The sequence below is a fragment of the Nothobranchius furzeri genome, chromosome 6, assembly GCF_043380555.1.
Source record: "Nothobranchius furzeri strain GRZ-AD chromosome 6, NfurGRZ-RIMD1, whole genome shotgun sequence".
NCBI classification, from domain to species: domain Eukaryota; kingdom Metazoa; phylum Chordata; class Actinopteri; order Cyprinodontiformes; family Nothobranchiidae; genus Nothobranchius; species Nothobranchius furzeri.
The window spans coordinates 60664334-60686849 of NC_091746.1; the positions used below are offsets into that span (position 1 = coordinate 60664334).

At 41.5% G+C, this 22516-nt stretch overlaps 1 protein-coding gene across 2 annotated transcripts; it reads right to left on the reverse strand.

The window, feature by feature from the left end:
- Positions 1 to 993: 993 nt before the first annotated feature.
- st8sia5 (ST8 alpha-N-acetyl-neuraminide alpha-2,8-sialyltransferase 5) lies at positions 994 to 20565 on the reverse strand. Of its 2 annotated transcripts, XM_015942991.3 has the most exons (9): positions 20283 to 20565; positions 12019 to 12126; positions 11486 to 11581; positions 8509 to 8601; positions 4844 to 4930; positions 3497 to 3641; positions 3232 to 3344; positions 1678 to 1770; positions 994 to 1604 (listed from the first exon to the last, which is right to left on the reverse strand). In XM_015942991.3, exons 1-9 carry the CDS (start codon positions 20426 to 20428, stop codon positions 1142 to 1144), a joined length of 1344 nt encoding a protein of 447 aa, XP_015798477.1. In that variant the 5' UTR covers positions 20429 to 20565; the 3' UTR covers positions 994 to 1141. The 2 variants fall into 2 exon arrangements, with proteins under 2 accessions (XP_015798477.1, XP_070408898.1); XM_070552797.1 differs by lacking the exons at positions 11486 to 11581; positions 12019 to 12126.
- Positions 20566 to 22516: the final 1951 nt, after the last annotated feature.

Consider the following 22516-nt stretch of genomic DNA (forward strand, 5'->3'; position numbering starts at 1 on the left):
TCATTGCTAAAATGAAGTTTACAAAGAGCAGTTCCAGCATAGCATGAGCCAAAACGGGCATGAACATCTCTACACCGTAGCAAGTTGGACATTTCTTTTATGCCAGGAGCCAACCCAATATCTGATTTCATGTTAATGTATTTGTAGATGAGCATTTGCACATGGGTGCGCTGCACATCATGTTTCAGACCTCATAAGGCAAAATGGCTTAAGACAAAAAAGACAGCTGGGTTGCTCTGCGGCAACGTGCTGCTTTACAAGATATCAAAGATTTGCTGAGAATTTATCTGGCTTTTGTCCAAAAAAGTTGACAGATAGGAGAAGGGGGAAATTTGTCTCTTCTAAACATTTGCAGATTCATCACCACAAAGACGTAGTTTTGATTTCAGAAGGGGGGGGGGGGGGGGTCTTTACAGTAACTTTTAACTGGAAACAGGCTTCAACACAAACGGTTGTTTTCCACTTGGTCCTAGTGGTCAACCAGTGGCTATTTAATGTAGCGTAATATTGTTTTTGGACAGTAAAAAGTGCAGGGGTCAAAAATTTACTTTGGAAACAGTGGGGGGTTATGTGTCTTCCCCACCCCACCCCCAAAGACTATGTCTATGCATCAACAGCAATGATGGGAGAAAATCAGCAAAAAACTGACAGTGCTTTAAAATATTTACAAAGCCAATCTAGTTGGTAGGAAATAGATTACAAAAGTAAACAATTAGATGTTACAATTACATATTTCTCTCCTATTTGATAAATGACAAGGTTTAGGCGTCATTTGACACAAACATTAAGCTGCCACAGCGGCAGGGGGCACAAAGACACCCGCTGCAGCCTCATTACTGTGTAAGTATCTGTGCAGTTGAGTAGAAAACAACACCTCTGTACAGCAGAGCCACTGGAAGACCTCACAATAGCACATCACTATGAGGACCACTGTTCACACTAAAACAAGCATTCTATGGACCGAGTGAACCACGGTATCACAGCAGAAAGGAGTGTCTCTGAAGACAGGAGTATCTTCAAGCAAGCAAGTGAATGTGCTGTGAATGTGCTTCCAAAGCCAAACAATAGTCATGAACCAATGTGATAGAAAAACACAATAAAACACCAATAAAAAACTGGGGTAAATAGAAGTGATAAAGGATCACGTACATCTCCCCGTATGCACGTGGATGATTCCACGCGTGTGCATGTGAAGGAAGTTAAAAATTTCATGTGGCATAGCGTGAAATCCTGGCCGCGGCTTGACGTTGTCATAGTAGTGGTGAGTGATGAAGATGCCAGAGGGGTTCATGGGAAATGCCCAGAAACCGTAGAGGTGGACCTCCTCACATAGCTCCAGGGCAGCAGTCACCAGCATCAGGCCACTACTGAGCCGTTTCGCTCGCACGCCCTGCACTGCCCAGAAACGCTGCACGTTCAGAAGGTACTGCGGGTGGAAGAAGAACACGCCTCTCTGGGAGTCAAAATCATCCAGCATGTACTTGACTCTGAAAGAGACATCGGTGTTGCGGGTGTTGTAGAAGGCGGGCAGCACCACCGAGGAGTTCTCGTAATTCTGGAGGACCTCGTAAAAGGGACGACGCCATTTCTCCAGCTTCTGAAATCTGCGTAGTTAGCGAAACATTAAAAAATGCTTAAAAAAGAGATAAAGTCATAAGATCGTCTCCTTATCATTACCTCTCAGTTATGATGCTTGGATTTATTGTCACCAGGTTGGTTTTTGTACCAACATCTGCTGAGTACTTGTCATTGATGGGTGGTACATTGCATCTGCAGAAGAAAAAAGAAAACCAGGAAATCATCAAAGACCATTACATATGTATACACACTCATGCAGTCATCAGTTTGCTTCAGTTTCACTTAATTGAAAAAGAAGTCTGGAGTTTATTCTCAGAGGCCACTATCTAGAGGTGGAACAATGTATCGCACCTTAAGCCCCTTTCCCTACTTCTGTGACAATGGCTGGAAGTAAAGCCTCTCATTCATGAACACGCACCTCTAACTGTGTAACTGTAACTGTGTAATACAGCATAATATGAGAATGATAATTATTCTGCCTGAGTAATGTTGCTATTATTTTAATTATTGTAGTGTTATGCATTTCTTACAGGGAAGTATTTGTCCTGATTGAATTTTAATTGTTAAGTGTTATGTATTTCTTTCAACTTGCACCCAGGAGTGGCTTCCAAATTTCGTTGTACGAGTGTGTACAGTGACAATAAAGGATATTCTATTCTATTCCATTCTATTCTATTCTATTCTATTTCTGCATCTGTAAATGCTCACAAATCCATGTGAACTTTCAGGGCAGCTTGATTTATGTAGCACATTTAATACACAGAGGCAATTCAATGTGCTTTCCAGGAGACAAAAACAGCAAAACCAACATGACAGCATAATTAAAATAAACAAAAACATTTTGAGTAAATTGATTACATAAATTAAATTCAGCAGTTAAAAGGCAAAGTTAAAGGTTTAGCAGTCAAAGCACACATGGAGCAGCATCAGAAACAATCATTCATAGGCTAATGAATACATGAATGTTTTCAATTTGGATTTAAAAATTACTAGTTAGGGCACATTTGAGGTCATGAAGAAGCTGATTCCATCTGTGTGCAGCATAGTAGCTGAAAGCAGCTTTACCTTGTTTGGTTCTGACCCGGAGTTCTACAAGCTGACTGCTTCCTAAAGATCTCAGAGCTCTGCTGAGAGTCTATGCTGCAAAGACATCTGAATAGTATTTTGGTCCCATGCCATTGGGTGATTTATAAACTAGTAGAAGCACTTTGACACTGAGTCTGTTATTCTGTAAATGGAATAAGCTCGATTCAAATTGATCTGCAGGACGGAGGGCAGCCTTGGCACGATTAAACCTTATTAATTGATTACATTATATCACAGCAAGGTTAGATTATCACTTTTACAGATTTCTAAAAAAAAATCATACATAAACGCTGAAAGGGGGAAAGCTCCAGATTGCTGCTTGTAGAGACACAAAGGGTCTTTTTTAAGACAGATTTTTTTTCTTAGTAAAAGCTGTGTTTTTCTGGTATTTTGATGTTTGGGACTTTTCTTTATGTTGTCATCGTTGAAGCTATTTAACATTTTCCCCACATTGAAAATCAATTTTGTACTTTTACGAACTTTGTAATTTGTAAGATCAAAGTACTAAATAATCATCAACACTTTGTTTTCCAAAAAGAACAAAGCCTGCGATTAAACCCTGCATACCTGAAAACAAAATCTGCTGAATCTATTTCTTTTCCACATTTGCTGTTCTTGATGATGCCACCGTTCCCAATGACGGCACACCTTTTGAACTGCGATTTGGAATACGGCATATCCTGGACAAAACAGATTTTGATGACAAAAACGACAGTTATTTGTTATTGTTATCGATCACAAATATTTCATTTATCAAACCAACAACTTGAAAGAAGAGTAGAAAGAATAGTTTGTAAAAAGACAGCCACCCAGAAGGAGATGATGAACTCACATCTGGAAACATCTTAAAGATCTCGGAGGTGATGGGAAGGATCCCGCTGGTGTCCACCTCATACCTCAGTTTGGTCCCTGCAGGGGTGTTCCTCTTGGTGGTGAACAAAAAGGATGGAGCATTACAGCAGCGGGACAGGGACATCCTTCAGGGGGACAGCACATGGTGATAAATATACTTTAGCTGGAGAAGTAACAGCCTCAAGACCAAAAGTACAACAGCAATCTGAGTGTTTAAGAGGTCCACGGTTAGTCATACAACAAATCAGCTTAGTTTATGTGAAGGAGGGTGTTTGTGTACTAGAGAGATACCTACTAAATGTTCTGGTAGAGGTCAGTCTTTATTGTTATTGTTATTATTATTATTATTAGTAGTAGTAGTAGTAGTAGTAGTAGTCGTGATAGTGGTAGTGGTGGTAGTAGTGGTAGCAGTGGTAGGGGTAATAGTGGTAATAGTTGTAGTTGTAGTAGTAAAAGTGGTGGAAATTGGTAGTAGTGGTAATAGTAGTAGGAGAAGTAGTAGCAGTAGTAGTGGGAGCAGTGGCAATAGTAATAGTGGTAGTAGGAGTAGTAGTAATGGTAGTAGTAGTAGTAGTAGTAATGGTAGTAGGAGTAGTAGTAATAGAAGTAATAGTAGTAGTAGCAGTAGAAGTAGTAGTAGTAGTAGTAATAGTAATAGTGGTAGTGGTAGTAGTAGTAGTAGTATTAGTAGTAGTAGTAATATTAATAGTAGTAGTAGTAGTAGTAGTAGCAGTAGTAGTAATAGTAGTAGTAATAGTACTAGTACTAGTGGTAGTGGTAGTAGTGGTAATAGTAATAGTGGCAGTGGTAGTAGTAGTAGTATTAGTAGTAGTAGTAGTAGTAATAGTAGTAGTAGTAGTAGTAGTAGTAGTAGTAGTAATGGTAGTAGTAGTAGTAGTAATAGTAGTAGTACTATTACTATTACTGCATGATGGCACAGTTGTTAGCACTGTTGCCTCGCAGCATGAAGGTTGCAGGTTCGAAACTCGGCTGCGGCCTTCCTGCGTGGAGTTGCGTGTTATCCCCATGCATGCGAGGGTTTCCTCCGGGTACTCCGGTTTCCCCCACAGATCACAACATGCCCTATAGGTTATAAATTGTAAGTCGCTTTGGATAAAAGCGTCTGCCAAATAAATAAACATAAACATAAACATGGTAGTGGTAGTAGGAGTAGTAGTAATAGTAGTAGTGGTGGTGGTAGGAGCAGTAATCTTTAACTAAAACTGTAATTAATTAATTAGTCTTTTGCTCCAGCTGAGTTCAAATCAAAGGTATTCCAAATGTGTGTTATAGTTAGAGTTACGTGTTTAGAATGAGTCATTCTTACTTAAAGTTACTGGTCTCTTCCTTGTTCTGGTCCCACCTGCACACCTGCAGATTCCTCCACCTCTCAAACAGCTCTGAGGTTTTCACCCTGGAAGACAAACAAATAAGTGCAATCAGGAGGAACGCCCTCAGCCATGATTTCATTAAAAAAATAAAACCTGGACAACACACAAGCATGTTAGGCTTTTTATGAGTCAATAAATGCAGTAACTAGTTTGTAATAACTTTAGTAGCACCAGTCAAAGAAAATCTGTAAACAGAAATGCTTTATCGAGTGTGTCTGAGTTCTTTATCCTTGAACTGACATTTTGTAGACTATATTAATGTGGTCACATTTTCTTTGTTGTCGTTTTTCTGTCTGACAGCATGACAGCAGCTGTTTTTGCTGCTGCTAAAGAGGCTCAAGGTCATTTTTCTAAGGCCAGTGTGGGTTTTGTTTTGAAGTCTGAACGCCTGAAGAATGTGCATAAAAGACGACTGGAAGATGTTTATAATCATAAACCAGGAAGGAGAAGCTTAAATCACTATCAGCACCAGTGGCTTGTTAATTAGTGTAATCAATCAATCAAATTTTATTTGTATAGCACCTTCTACAACATTATCCGAAGCCCAAGGTGCTGAACAACATCATTAAAAGAAAAACATTCTCAATACATGGGCATAAAAGCAGGATAAAAACATAAAGTCATAAAATAGCAAGCAAACAGCATTACAGATAAGAGATATTGGAATAAGACCAATCGATAAAAAAAAACAAATGTCGGACAAAATAAAATCAAGCATCCGGTTTAAAAAGAAGAATAGTTAAAACCATAATGTTAGGGCAATTCAAGTGACCCTAGCGCTGAAACGCAATCAGATAAAAATGAGTCTTTAAACGAGACTTAAAGACTTGAAGGGATGGTGCCTGCCTAATGCTCAGTGGCAATTCGTTCCACAGAGTTGGAGCCAAAATAGAAAAAGCACGACTACCCCTCGATCGAAATTTCGACCGGGGGACCACCAGAAGTTCCTGCTCGGCTGAGCGAAGAGACCGAGATGGAGCATACCTGTTTGTAACGTTCTCAGCAACAGTTCACTTCCATAATGGGAAACGCCATCCATCTATTTACATCGGCTTATCCAGAGTCGGGTCGCGGGGGCAGTAGCCTAAGGCGAGAGACCCAGACTTCCCTCTCCCCAGCCACTTGAGCCAGCTCCCCCGGGGGAATCCCAAGGCATTCCCTGGCCAGGTGGGAGACATAGTCCCTCCACCGTGTCCTTGGTCTACCTTTAGGTCTCCTCCCGGTTGGACGTGTCCAGAAAACCTCACCAGGGAGGCGTCCAAGAGGCATCCTGACCAGATGCCCGAGCCACCTCAACTGGCTCCTCTCGATGTGGGAAATAATGGGAAATGTTGAGGTGGAACATGGAACATTTTAATAAAAAGCTATTAAAAATTAATACCTCCACAAGATGTTTAGAGGTGTGCAGAATGAATGTAGTTTTCCCCTTAAAAGCTACATTAAAAAAATAAATAATCAAATTATAATTTTGTCAGGCATGACACTGGGTTTATGTTTACATCTACCAGCCACTAGAGGGTACCATTGTGCTAAAACGTCTGCTCGGCAAGACAAGGCAGGGACTGTGTAAAATGGCGGACTTGACAAGCAGCTGATTCTAAGCCCAGAAGATGTTCTAACAGTAAATACTGTTAAACGTATTAGTAGAAATTAGTCCTTGCCCTGTACAATTTGTCACTGGGCATGGTGGTGACTGTTCACTTAACGTGTCAGCTGTGAACCAACACCGTGATGGCTGGAAAATGTTGTTGCACTACCAACTTTAAACACTAGATGTCGCCAGAATATCCGTGTTCCATATTCAACCTTTAACAGCCATTTTACTGAAAAATGGTGACCAGTCTTAAAGGTATGTCGGAGGATGATTCTGAATTTCAGGAAAGAACCGCGTTCTCCACGTTTTGAAAATTATTAGCATGAGAGAGAACGCTTAGTTATCCTCATGCACTCTCTGTTTACAAGTAGCTGCTGGCCTTGCAGCTAACTTCTTCTAGCAGTGATCTGAATTTCTCCAAAGCATGCCGAACTTAAGCTCATCTGTCGAGCAGAAAACTGACAACAGCGGCGTCTGTGGGGAGCCCAATCTTTGCTTTGCGCAGGAAGTGAAAACTGCCTAGCAACGAGCATGTATGACGGTGGAATTGCATGAATGGTTCACTGAAATGATTGACAGTTATGCAGACCAATCATGCAGATGATCCACCCGGAATAAAAGGATCCTCCTCTCTACCTTTAAGACTTTATTTCTCTCAGTTTTGCCATTAGTTTTATAATTTATGCTAATCTGTTTTACTTCATTTTCTTCATACAAATTGCTGTTTGTTTGAAAGGTCTCTTAAATCTCCAGAATCAAATCAGTGTCCATTTATGACACTTTTTCAAAATTAATAAAAACTCTAAATGAAATCTGCCTAAAGAATAATTTGTGTTTTTGTTTTTAGTTAGTTTTATTAAAAAATAGAAAATTATCGGTGGTACTGAAAGAAATCATGAGCAGAATCAGTGTTTGGTCGCTGCTATTCCGGCACAAAGTAAGTGTCTGGCAGGTTTTGGAGAGGGGTTTTGCGGATCAGAAAGGAAGTGAGTTTCCAGCCGGTGTCCAATAAGGGCGGTGTTGGAAGGGATGGGGATGGGGGGGGGGGGGGGGGGGGGACGGACTGCAGACAAACCAGATGTTACGGACTGCCAACGCCATCCCTCCCTACAGGCAGATCAGAGTGCCCTGCGATCACAGAGGGGCCCGTCTTGCATAAGAGGATGCATTCTCATCTATGAGGTGCACCGTGCTCTGAGCACCAAAAGACAGCCAGCCCGTGAAGGAGAGAAAAAAGAGGAGTCCAATGCAGTGCATGCAGCAGCGGCGTAACACTCCCTTCCCCTTGGGCACTTTCTGTCACGGAACAAGCCAAAGCAACCCCATCTTGCGCAAGAGGACGCCTTCCCCTCCATGAGGCGATCCACACGCTGAGCACTGACAGAGACAGCCAGCCCATGAAGGAGAGAGGACAAATACAAGTCATCAGCTGACCCCTCCATCCTTTATTGTTTCTTATGGGGGGACTCTAAACAAGTCCCTGCGTAGGGTCCCCGTGCGGCAGGGGTCTCCATGTGGTAGCTTGCGGACTGCAATCGCTGGATCTATCTGGCATTAATTTGTAGTCTGGAAATTCCTGGTAGCCTACATCCTGGAACATGAGTGGTGCTCCACATTCTTCTTTGTTCTTTTTTTTTTCGTCCAACCAAGAAGTTAGCTGTTCAGGCTACCGTTGTTCCGCGGTTAGCATTACCACGACCAACATTTGTATATTGCAGATGTTGAAGTGAGTTGAAACATGCAAATGTAAGGTTGTGTGTGTCTAAGCTTATGACGTGTTAAACCAGCTTTTCTGAGAACAAACCGTTTCTGCGTGGCCAATACATCATTACTAATTTATAGAAAAGCAGATCAGAGATGGTACAGGCTTCTTGGCATGCCACGCTTGACGCCCCAGGCTTTATTTAACAACAAGGTAAATGTTTTAAATTCTAGGAATTATTTAACCAAAGGTAAAACTTTGAACAAAATAAGCTGTCCACCACAGATGTCAGCTTTATCACTCACATTGTCAGGACTTTGACGTCCATAATCTCTTGTCGGAGCTCCCTGCACGCAGTGGAGTTGTATTCAAAACTGCCATCGTAGTTATCCAGATACCTGAAGGGATAAACATAGTCATCGGCAGCCTACGGCAGCACACACAACAGGGTAAACAAAAAATAAAAAAACACACAACAAGGTTTTTAAATCATTTACATTATTAGCCTAGAAGTAATTACACTAGCATAAAAAACAGGCTATTTCTGATTGAGAACAAAACTTCTATGGTGTGACTTAATGACATTCTACAATATAGCAATTTGGGATGACGAATGGCAGACGTGATGCAGCTGATTTTTAGGCATCCCAAACAGGACAGGAACATACTGTTTACTAGACACTTGCACCAGATTCTAAAACATCTTAGACTAAACCAAGAACAGAAATATATCACACCTCCCTTATGTTCATACATTAAACTGGTTTTAAATGAAAACTCTGAGGTTAATGAGTGTTTGTGTACTTTGTATTCATAGAAACTACTTAGAGGAGAGTTAGGAAAAAAGCTGATTCCAGTGCTTTTAGTTTAAATGGTGGATTAGACGGTTGTAGTGTCATGTCTGGTGGATATGAACATGAGTGTGCTTCTGTGTTAAAGTGAACACAAAATGTAATTTGTGCTGGCTGCAGGAAAAGGACATTTTGACAGAAATATAAAATTTTGTAATTATTTTTGATCACTAGTCATGCAAGCAAGAGATCATAACTAGAGATGACTTTGGGAATTTATTATCAGGGATTAAAGAATGTGATAAATTTGAGTTGACATGGATGCAATAACAATTTAGTAAAAAACTACTGAATTACTTTGAGGGCATTTTAAAATAACTTATTTTGGTTGTTTTATTTCTTGCAGTACAACAATTTCTCAACAGATCCGTTTTCATTTAGAATAAATTGACTGTGGTTTGGGATGCAGATGGATGTGGAAACCACTATTGCAGTAATAATCATTTTATGGCTGAAAGGATTTTCCCATAAACCCAAAAAATGAGCTGTTAACTCAAATAACTAAAGTTAACTCTAATAATTCAACTGAGTTTATTTATATAGCACCAAACTGTAACAAGAGTTGCCTCAAGGGATGTCACAAAGTAAACATTCCAACTGAGTTCAGAAAATCCAGCAAACTTTACAGCAATCCTCATAAAAAGCAAGCATGTAGCGACAGTGGAGAGGAAAACTGTCCTTTAACAGGATACTAACTGAACTTCAGTCTAATAACTACAGTTTCTATGAGGTTTTTTGACGTGCAAATCGATTGGTGCATTGTGATTAACGTGTCTGTTATTAACATTCTGGCCCATAATTCCTTTTAAATTAATAATTTTTGAACCGTCTAATACAGGGTTTTAGTTTTAACTCTGCTTCAACACACCTGATTTCAATCAGCAGGTGATTAACAGGCTTCTGCAGAGCCTGATGAGCTGCTGCACAGGTGATTCAACCTGAATCTAGTGTGTTGGAGCAGAGAAACCACTAAAACGTGCTGGATACTGGCCCTCCAGGCCAGAATGGAATATCCTTGGCCTATTATATAGGCTGGTGATTGGGATCATTTAATTTGGGGGAATAATTTTAGCCATATCCTAATATTTATCCTTATATAATTTATCTTTTTTTACAGAGTTTACTGTAAATTATCTTTTAGATAACACACGGCTGCAACTCAAGTCAGTTTTGCAGACACTGAGCTAAAGTGTCATGTGACAGTATATTGGGTTTTTCACAAAACTTGACATGTTTAAGATTCTGCCATGAAATGTGGCAAGTGTTATCCATTTCTTCATAGAAGACTTTCGCTTTTCAAGAATTTAACCAAAAGGCCCATAATAGTCAGATATCAAACTTATAAGACTATCAGGATGTTTATACTCGTTCTAGGTTTCAATCAAATGTGAAACTCAAAATATTGAGTTTCACATTTAGATTTCCCATCCTTTTACAACCAATTTCCACCAATGTATTCAGCAGGTCGTCCAAACAAACATGTTCTGGGCCATTATAAACATTTTGATATGGTTCATAATGTTCATTGTGTTTTGTTGCAATCAAGGTTAGATATTAAATGCAACTGGGGTTTAAAAGATGGAAACGGTTACAGCATATTTACCAGCACTCGTGGAGGTTAATGGGGTGAGCTTTTAAAACAAAACTTGTAATGAAAGAATGCATCGAGCAATGCCGGGGATTATGCATTGTTAAAGTAACAAAACGCTGGGATGAAATGATCCAAAGAAGTGATGAAACTGGTTGTCTACATCCACCTGATGATGCAGCGGTCATCTGAAAAGAGCCTATGTAATGTCCTAAAATGTTCACTTTGTTTTAGCTAAGATGATGAAACCTTTGCAAGTGTTCTCGGTTCTATGATTGAAAATTATTCACTTCATGAGATGGATTCCATCTCTTATGGCATCTGAGGTCAACCAAATTACTCCAGATAGACATCTGTTACTCAAAGAAATGATGGTTGGGAGATTTTCTGAAGATGGGCAAATCTGTCTCATCCTTGTCTTCAAGGGAAGGAGAGTGGAAAAGGGGGGGCTAGGTCCAGTTCAAAGAGAGACAATGTAGATGTGAGAAGGGAAAACAGGGAGAGCAGAGAGAAGTGTCCACACTATGTACATGGCATACACGCAAAGCTGTGCAGAATATATGACACAAAAGTTGAGGAGAACAAGGCATTTCGAGATGGGTGCAGGATGGGACACAACGGGACAAGGAGAAGCCGGTACATCAACAGGAGACTGGGGTTCAACCAGCTTCTGAGAAAAGGGAGGGGGTGGACGGATCAGACAACATGCAAGAGCAAATCTGAAGTGCAACCACCACTAAAAGATATGAGGGTTTAGACCTGTCATACTAACAACAGAAAGAAAAAAGCATTCTTCGGTTTCTGTGAAAGAAAAAGCACTAAAATGCCTTCAAAACGGCCTACCTTTGAGAGCGTTTTTTTTTCTTCTTAATATCGGCTAGGCAGGGTGTGATTACTACGGAGATCTGTGAATCTGGCTGAAAATTCTGACGAAAACATCTGTCAACATGCAGACAGGTTGAGTTAGAGTTAAATGTGTGATGTTACCCCCTGACATCACAACCCCTCCCTAACCACAGAAGAAAATTGTGCTGCTGCTGCAGCTTGTGTTCTCTCTAAAGCATCAGAGGAAACTCAAGAGCAAAATCCCAGTCCATGCATGCAGGCCTGGGTCAAACTCATCTCTCTCTCTCTCTCTCTCTCTCTCTCTCTCTCTCTCTCTCTCTCTCTCTCTCTCTCTCTCTCTCTCTCTCTCTCTCTCTCTCTCTCTCTCTCTCTCTCTCTCTCTCTCTCTCTCTCTCTCTCTCTCTCTCTCTCTCTCTCTCACACACACACACACACACACACACACACATTCTCTCTCTCTCTCTCTCTCTCTCTCTCTCTCTTGTTTCTCTGAGATGTTGTGTCATACGTTCGTCAGACTTGAAAGGTACCTTTTCCTTCCATTTCTGGCAGGCCTCAGAGATCCATCATCGAAGAAATTAACGGGGCCGGTCCAATTTCCGGTCTCGTCCCCTTTGAGTCGGCTAAACTGTTGTGCACTAGTAAGAAAATCAGTCAGTTTAAATGGGATTTACTTTCTTTATTCTGCACATGCACACACACACACACACACACACACACACACACACACACACATAAATTTTCACTCATGAATCTTTGTCATCAAGTCATGCACGTAAACATTGAAGCAGATCGACTCAAGAAAGCTGTCAGAGTACGACACCAAACATTAGTGATCGACACCATGGTCCCAGTGACTGCAGAGCTGTTGCTACTACTCTGAGTAGAGTTCTGGCATTCACACACTGCTATATTGGCTCACAGGAGTGTAAAGACTTTCAAACTGATGTAATGAGGTTGTTGTCGTTTACAGAAGGAGCAGTAATGGGTGCCAGTTTGTTGCTGCAAATGTCACACTGAATCTCAAGAAGAGAACAGATGTGCCAAATCTCTCGTATCCTCTATAAAGAAAGCAATTTACCTTCTCAGCAGGATGCTACTCACAAAAAATCTGCTGACTCATTGTTTAACATCCTACAGGCTGTTGGATAATCCTGAAATCTAAATTGAATGAACATCATTCCTGATATGATTTTTTGCTTTAGCCATACTAAAACCTACTCACTAGCATAAGCCTCAGCATACATAAGTCACATGCTCTGTCCCAGTTGCCTGGTTGTGTGAAGTCCTTGATTGCACTGAGTGGATGCACCTGTGGGTGCAGGATAAAAGCCTGGTGCAGCTTCAGGGAGAGCTCCTGTTTGTTTGCTGTTTTGGTGGGGCCCTTTGATGGTTGTTTTTATTATTTAAAAATGTATTCAGTCTCCATTTCATTTGCCTGACCTGCCAGATTCACCCTCTGTCTACAGGTGCTGGCCAGTAAATTAGAATATCATCAAAAGGTTGAAAATATTTCAGTAATTCCATTCAAAACGTGAAATTTGTACATTATATTCATGCAATGCACACAGACCAATGTATTTCCAATGTTCATTACATTTAAATTTGATATTCATAAGTGACAACTAATAAAAACTCCAAATTTGGTATCTCAAAAAATTAGAATATTCTGAAAAGGCTGAATATAGAAGACACCTGCTGCCACTCTAATCAGCTGATTTACTCAAAACACCTGCAAAGGCCTTTAAAAGGTCCCTCAGTCTTGTTTTGAAGGCACCACAATCATGGGGAAGACTTCTGACTTAACAGCTGTCCAAAAGACAATCATTGACACCTTGCACAAGGAGGGCAAGACACAAAAGGTGATTGCTAAAGAAGCTGGCTGTTCGCAGAGCTCTGTGTCCAAGCACATTAACAGACAGGCGAAGGGACGGAAAAAATGTGGTAGAAAAAAGTGTACAAGCTCTAGGGATAACCGCACCCTGCAGAGAATTGTGACGACAAACCCATTCAAAAATGTGGGGGAGATCCACAAAGAGTGGACTGCAGCTGGAGTCAGCGCTTCAAGAACCACCACGAGGAGACTCATGAAAGACATGGGATTCAGGTGTCGCATTCCGTGTGTCAAGCCACTCCTGAACAAGAAACAGCGCAAGAAGCGTCTCGCCTGGGCCAAGGACAAAAAGGACTGGACTGATGCTGAGTGGTCCAAAGTTATGTTTTCTGATGAAAGCAAGTTCTGCATTTCCTTTGGAAATCAAGGACCCAGAGTCTGGAGGAAGAGCGGAGAAGCACAGAATCCACGTTGCATGAGGTCCAGTGTAAAGTTTCCACCGTCAGTGATGGTGTGGGGTGCCATGTCATCTGCCGGTGTTGGCCCACTCTGTTTCCTGAGGTCCAGGGTCAATGCAGCCGTCTACCAGGAAGTTTTAGAGCACTTCATGCTTCCTGCTGCTGACCAACTTTATGGGGATGCAGACTTCACCTTTCAACAGGACTTGGCACCTGCACACAGTGCCAAAACCACCAGCACCTGGTTCAAGGACCATGGTATCCCTGTCCTTGATTGGCCAGCAAACTCGCCTGACCTTAACCCCATAGAAAATCTATGGGGTATTGTGAAGCGGAGGATGCAATACGCTAGACCCAACAATGCAGAGGAGCTGAAGACGACTATCAGAGCAACCTGGGCTCTCATAACACCTGAGCAGTGCCACAGACTGATCGAGTCCATGCCACGCCGCATTACTGCAGTTATTGAGGCAAAAGGAGCCCCGACTAAGTATTGAGTGCTATACATGCACATTCTTTTCATGTTCATTCTTTTCAGTTGGCCAACATTAGAGAAACAAACATTTTTTCATTGGCCTTTAGAATATTCTAATTTTCTGAGATACCAGATTTGATGTTTTCATTGGTTGTCACCTATAAATATCAAAATTAAATGTAATAAACATCGGAAATACATTGGTCTGTGTGCATTGCATGAATATAATGTACAAGTTTCACGTTTTGAATGGAATTACTGAAATATTTTCAACCTTTTGATGATATTCTAATTTACTGGCCAGCACCTGTATTCTACACAGAGGATGAGCCTGAATTCTCAGAGGCAGAGTGCACCATGAGTGGCGGGGCTAGCCCGCTAAAAAATAACCATCAGAAAAAAGGCAAATGACGACTGTATAGTGCAACACTGTAGTTTTGTAGCTGCAGTCAAAGATGGCGTCTCGCCAGCGCAAACATCTTTTTTTAATCACTTCTCCTTGTTGTGGTTTGTCCAAGTCATTTAGAACAGAGGAAAAAGCTGCAACAAACTCCGTTTCAGATGCCGTCTTCATTGTTTATGAGAAACTGAGTGTCGCTGCTGTGTGTGATGTACTCTGCTCAGTGCTGATAGGTTCGGTTAAAATTCTCAGGGGGTGTGGTCATTTGGATGGGGACGTTACCAGGTCCTTTGCAGCCCATAAGGAAGCATTGGCATGGCTAACCAGGCTACCATTTTATAGCCTGGTCCCACTAGCCAGGTTGCAGTGATGGAATGTAGAAAAAGTACAAGGACTTTGATACTGTACTGAAGTACAATTTTTCTGTATCGATATTTTACTCAAATAATTTTCTTCAGGCCTACATTTTACTTTAACTCTACTACATTTAAAAGCAAGTTTCTGTACTTTCTACTCCACTAAATTCTCTGCAAGGTTTCAAAATGTAAAGTACTTTAATTTGCTTTTTGTCCGACCCCCCAACCCACCCTGGGTCCCCAGCACACTTCTGCACACACACAACGCATATTTACATGTTAGTTGAATATTTTCAGTTTTTAACTTTTAAGTACATTTGAAAATGCATTCTTTGATATTTTTTACTTAAAGCAGTAATCTGGAGTTTTACCATTTCAGGAATTATTTATGATTTTTTTTTAGAAATGTACAAAACTGAGATTCTTAACATGTAATGAATTGGGCAATATGTCTTTGTTTAGCTTTCTTTTTTTTTTTTTTAAAGCCTGTCCCCGTCCCTTAGAGCTCCATGCAATTTGATCTGAGTGAACACAACATTATAATAATAATCCTAAAACAATGTGTTTTAGCTCTGTTGACCAGCTAGTTCATGAACGAGAGGCGTTGCTTCCAGCTGTAAACAATGCATTTTTCAGCCTCTAAATTTCTCTAAGTCAAATATTTCTTGGATGCTTCCACTTTTAAGTAATTTATTTTACCCCTTCATCTGTATTTTTACTTAAGTAAAAAATAAAGTACTTCTTCCATCACCGCCAGGTTGTAACATAAAAGGGGGCTCGTCCAGGATGGACACATAAAATAATTGCATTTTTAAATATTACATTCATATTTTCTAAAATATATCTGTTTATTCAAACTAACATTTTTTGAAATAGTGGAAAATTAGATAAGTTCTCTGAAAATGGCCCAACACATTTGAAAAATTACATTTCCTCCATCAGGACTGGACTTGGGTGCAGGTGTTTTTATCCATCTGACGATTACGGGGGTGTTTGTGTGTGAGTCATTTCTGTGAGAACTCTGTAGGCGTGCTAATTTCAGCTGGGGAGAACAGGACCCAGAAAGCCTCTCTGGATGTATTATGTGAGCAAGCTTTCATCACAGGGGACTTGGGTCAATACCGCTCTGCAGACCCACTAAGCTTCCCTGAGTGCCTCTTCAGCATCTCCATAACGCCCTGCAAGCTGGAACAGAGGAGAGCGCGCTGAAATCAGAGACATTTATGAGGTGGTTTTAGACTTGAGATAGAACTAACCAACGTAGAACTATTATTAAGCACAGATCTTGTTTGCCACCAAAATACTAGACCTACTACTGGTTGATTTGATATTTGCACGTTGAAAACTTATTACAGACAGACGCATATGATATATGAAATTCAGACGTTAGCAGAGCCTTTATTTCCTTTTTATGGATATTTTTAAAGTGCTTCATCCTGCTTAGAGCTGTGGGGGCCAATCAGCTGACCCTCGCACCATTTATCTGCTGCTGACTCAATTATGAGCTCTGTTCAGACAGTAATCCAAGCATCAGGAGACAAACAAGCACAGAGGTGCGCCGCCTGCTCCCATTACACCCTCAGGCATGCCAAGCTGTTAGACTGAAAGCTTGGAAGGACTTTTAATCTGTTTGATCCCACTACTTTGTGACTGCTATTGGTTGTCTAATCTCAAGAGGGTAGGGGGTGGGGTCCAAATAAATATTTTAAACACAAACCAGCCAAAATTCTTGTCAGCTTTTCTTTCTCCATTGTTTCTTTAAGAGTTGGAGTTTGTGAGACCTTGGTCGGTGTTGGACTCACAGACATTTTCATATAGATGTATGACGGTCTAATTTAGGTCATAACACTCTTAACTGGGAAGAAAGCCAAATGGAACTATTTTCTCACATATTGTGCGTGCAATGTTCTTCATCAAACAGTTCATCAGAGGTAGTCTGATTGCAGCTAAGAAAAATATTTGCTGTCATCAAAAACAGCTTGCATCTTGTAAATGTCATACAAAGTTAGTTTATAAATCTTTGCATGCTTGTTAATTTAGCATGGCTTGAATTTCTCTGAGCTGTATGGTGGCACAGTTGGTAGCACTGTTGCCTTGTATCTTATTCAGGTTTGATCTACGCTGTGGTCTTTCTGTGCAGAATTAGCATGTTCTTCCCCAGGCATGCGTGAGTATTTTCCAGGTTCGACGGCTTCCTCCCACAGACCAAAATCATGCATGCTAGGTTAAAGCTGCAATGGCAAATCTGCTAAACAAGCTAGCTTTTAAACATGGTCACAGAACACTCACCCCTCCCATCAGAACCCACATCACCAGAGGAAATGGGATAGTGCTAAACACCAGGCACTGTTTTCTATGCCCAAACATCTGTTGTTTGCCATGACTTCAAATGGTGTTTTTCTTTTTGGGACTCTGGTAATTTTTTCTAAAGTTAAAGTGGTAGCAGCCGGCTGTTTCCCCTTCTCTGATATTACTTAGCAGAGAACCTCTCACACCAGTGGTGGTCTGTTGCTAAATGTGGAAGCATGTAATAAAGAGAGGACCCCGGGAAGTGTGGAAGTGCTGTGGTTCTGTGAGACCAACCACAGGATGGTCAAATAGTTGCTTTCGCAACGGACAGTTTTAAAGTGACAGTGTGTAGTTTCCCTGGCGATAGGGGGCAGTACATTCCTAAATCACTGCAAGCAAGCATTATTTTTGTGTTCAAGTAAGACCTTACCAACAGATGGCCATTAGGGTAAAAAATCCCTGGGAGTGCAACCTCCAGCAAAATAACAAGAACATGAGATCCACTTTCATCACTGGCAACGAGTGAAGAGGTAAATGAGTAAAACAGCAATGTTTATTAATGGTGAAAGTTTTGTAACCATTTGTTACATATCAGTAAATTAATTTTGTCCTCACAGACTTCCGTAGAAGGAAACATGACATCCAGTATGGTGTCATTCAAAGACTTAGACCCGCTCCCATGTATTTTAGAACAGATTTTTATGGTTATATTATGAAACTGCCAATATTTTTCAAAAACTGGGCATCTTTTAAGTCATTTACTACAACATTTAGATGGATGTTTCCACAATGTCACTTTAAGCTAGCTTGTTTTGCAGATTTGCCTTTGCAGCTTTAATTGGAAACCATAAGTTTTCCCTAGGTGTGTGTGTGTGTGTGTGTGTGTGTGTGTGTGTGTGTGTGTGTGTGTGTGTGTGTGTGTGTGTGTGTGTGTGTGTGTGTGTGTGTGTGTGTGTGTCTATGTGGCAATGTGATGTATTGGCAACCTGTCAAGAGTTTAACCTGCCACTCGCTTACACCAGCTGCAACCCTAGAGAAGGAAAATGGCTCAGATAATCAATTTTTTTTTTGTTGTTGTTTGCTTTTTGCTCGAGTAAATAGCATTTCTGGTACATCCTGACGTCAGGTCTTGCAAGAATTTCTTATATTTGCTAAAATGAAAGTGTAATGTAAAACTGTGGAACGGCTCATGAGATAAAAGCTACTTCTTTAAACAACGGCTGTTCAGGACGCCATCCATCCACAAACATTGAAATGAATATAACATTTACACAAATGTGAGAATTCTTACAGTATTTTTAATTTTTTATCATTTTTTATATATATTTTGCAGCATCAGGTTTCACATTTTAAGATAATTTGTCATGAGGTGGTGTAGAAGATTTCTAAATCTAAGAAGACACATTTGTGTGGTTTTAAACTGGTCTCTTCCATTCTGCAGCATTTGCCCTAAATAGTCCAATTCTGCATCCTCCTCTCACAGAAGGGAGTTTCTCACTGATATGTCATTTTACAATCCATCACTCTTCACAACCTGATGTCAGTGAAAGCAGCAAAGATGATTTATCACAATGCCTCATTGTGGAAACTCAGATGTACCAAGCACTATGTCCATGCTCTAGGTTTGACATTAATGGTTAACCTTTTGTATTCACTGAGGTGTCCTTTACCCTTTAAATCACCGGAAGCGGATAAGTGATCTGAAACAATATGTCTGCAGCATTCACAGACTTGTTTCTCTGCATGACACACAGGAGTGTGTAGTAGTAAACAAACGGGGTGTGGTCAGTCCCATGTGGAGGGCACATTGAACGTAGCACAAGATTAAGTCTTCCCTTTTTGGCGTATTTTTCTTCTTACGAACCACAAACTCAAGCAAACACATTCTCTCCATCCCTCTTATTCAGTCTCTCCCTTTCTCCCCCCTCGCTCAGTGGAGATAGACATGGTAAAATGGCTGCCACTGAGCCCACTGGTATCTATTGTGGCCCCCAGATCTCTCTCTCTCTCTCTCTCTCTCTCTCTCTCTCTCTCTCTCTCTCTCTCTCTCTCTCTCTCTCTCTCTCTCTCTCTCTCTCTCTTTCACAGGAGTGAAAACAAGGAGCAAAGTCAGGGCACAGATGGAGAGAGGCATGTGAGTGTCAGGTCTGTATTCATACATCTCTCTGCAGAGATCAGGATGCATGAATCCAAACTGAGTTTCATCAGGCCAGTCCAGCAGCGTGGCAGGTGGGCAAGGGACAGAGGGGGGTTAGCTGTGGAGGGGGCTCTCACATTGCAGCAAATATATGCTTGCTTTGTTGTAAGCATATATGTGCTGTCTGTAAAAAAAAACTCTGAAGATGACGGTTAAAGTTTTGTTCTTGTAGACATCCCAGCTTCTCAGCATCTGCTCCTCTCTCATTCCATTTTTCTGACTGCAATGTGGCCTTAAAGTAAAATCATAACGGCTCTTTGAAAGCGTTTAAAGTGGATTCTCAAGTGCAACATGGTGGTAAAAGGTGTTCAGAAACATCATCTTTAACATGTTGCCTTCTGCTATATCATCATCGGCTCCTGTGGTTTTCAGATACATCTGATGCTTCTAAGATGTAGGCTATACCAGTCAAGAAGGCTGAAACAGAAAAACAAAGAAGAAGAAAAAAGAAACGAAAGAAAGGGGAAACATTACCATACACAGCTGAAGTGCTGTTTATGGTATGAGTCATGATAATCATTTTATCCAAAATTAAATCCAAAGGAAATTTGTTTCTATGCTGCTGGGAACAAAAAAAGATGGATGGTTACATTTTTGGGTACTTCCCTGTTTATTCCCTAGTTCACTCATTTAAATTAAATTTAAATATTTCAGTTTATCATTCATATTTTACTCTTAACCACTAAATTATTCATTTGTATCAACGTGGAGGGATGTTTATGGGCTGGTTTTCCTTAAGGCCTCCGCTTTCATGGCAAAGGGGAGGAGAAATGATCCACACTTACCTCTTGATGTAGTTTTTTCCATAAAGAATTTGCTGCAAAAGCGTGACGAGTCCAAATGCGCAAATAAATATGAAACACAGCGATCTACTGCCCAGTAAATCTTTACCCGACGATGGGTCGGAGTATGCCATCCTGCGGCGCAGCATCCGGGGCTGACTGTCGGTGACACCCGGTTAGGTGTCTCTCTCCGCTGCATTCAGGACCAGAGCTGCAGGCGTCTCACAGCCGCGCAACTGGACACATGCCGTCTCCCTTTCAAAAGGCTGCTCAGCTGCTCTCATAGCATCTTTGTTTATTATGACCTATGAGCATCTGCATCACTGATCTCTCTAAAACTGCTCCAGTTCCAAAAGAACGGTCCAGGCCCGCTTCTGTTGATTTTCTCTCGTGCTTCTTCTTCTCCCCGGCGAGGCGCAGTGGCTCGGTCGGATGCAGGCGCTGCCGATAGTCGGTGAGGGCGCGCTGGGGGTGCGTTCACACAGAACCAGCCCTAAATCAGGACAAAAGACGCGTCGAGGCTGAGGATTGCTCGTTAAAAATACACCAGATTGCTGATTAAACGTGGGGAGGATTAGCGCGCACTTCTTTGTGCTTCATCTCAAATCTGAGCAAAGCGACGTGACTGAAATGAAAAACAGAGGATGCGCCGTTTCCAGGCAGCCGGGGGCGCGCCGCGTTTCTGTCCTGTCTTACTCAGCCAAAACCCAAGGTCATGGTCCGCTTTTCAAGGATGCATCAGCACACCCACAATAGATCCCAGCGCTGAGTTCACCTGAGGCTGCTGAAAACGTCACAACAGCAGCCAAAACGGTACCTTTAATCCGCTTGTAACATCTGGTTAGGAGCGCTGTGGGGCACCAACCTCTCAGCGTATTATTCTTCAGCACACAACTAAAAACACTGGTTGTAACGTTTACCCCCTTGTCTCAGAGCACTGCAGATCACAGTGCTAAATAGGAAAACACTGAAAAGCATCTTAAAGACAATATTTTTAAGAGCACCAATCAGGTTTCAGCGGTGCATTCTCCACTGACTCTTGTCTTATTGATCACATCTTGACCAGAAATCTATTTCTGATCGATCTGCAAAACGCCTTGAGCCATTCTATAAGCAAGAAGCTTAAATTAATGTCAAACTGTCTGAAATGGCTCCAGGGCTGGGTATTACAACTGCTACCTTGCAGCAAGAAAGTCACAGGTTTGCAGCCTTTCCACGTGGAGTTATCACGTTCTCCCCATCCTGTGTGGGGGTTTCCGGGGATTCCAGCTCCTTCGCACATCCCAAAACATGCAAGCTGTGGTTAATTTATGTTGTTACAACCAAAATAAAGAAAGGAATTAATTAATTAGAAACCCTAAATGGACTAGGTGTGATTGCTTTCCAAAACGTTTATGTCAGAATCACATCAGTAGTTAGTTTTGTGTTTGTTTATGTAGTTCAGATAATGAGAGAGAAAGAGAATGAATGATTCCCACCTGGCAAATAAACAAAAGTTGTTGTTTGACCAAAGCAGATCTGACCCCTGGATACATCATTGGGGTTCCCCATGGCTGCATTTTTGGACCTCTTTTGGTGTTATACCAACATGGTTATCAGAATGGTTAAAAGAATGTAAACTGCTTGTCATGGTCTGTGTGTCTCTTTGTGTTCCTTTTGTGTCCCCTGGTCTTCAGCCCTCCAGATATTCCCTCTGAGGTCCTGTGTTCCTTCAGTCTCCATTATTTCAATAGGTCTATTATTCCAGTTTTGTGTGTGTGTGTGTGTGTGTGTGTGTGTGTGTGTGTGTGTGTGTGTGTGTGTGTGTGTGTGCGTGTGTGTGTGTGTGTGTGTGTGTGTGTGTGTGTGTGTGTGTGTGTGTGCTCATGTCCTCCTCCAGCTAGGTGTGTGTGTGTGTGTGTGTGTGTGTGTGTTTATGTCCTCCTCCAGCTAGGTGTGTGTGTGTTTATGTCCTCCTCCAGCTGTGTGTGTGTGTGTGTGTGTGTGTGTGTGTGTGTGTGTGTGTGTGTGTGTGTGTGTGTGTGTGTGTGTGTGTGTGTGTGTGTGAGCGTGCGTGCGTGTGTGTGTGTGTGTGTGTGTGTGTGTGTGTGTGTGTGTGTCCTTTTCCAGTTAGGTCTGGTGTCCTCTCCTGTTCCTCCTCCCTGATTAGTTATCACTTTCACCTGGTTCTCCCATCACACCTGCAGCTCATCATCCTCCCATTATGCCCCAGTGTATTTAAGCCCTGTCTTGTCTCA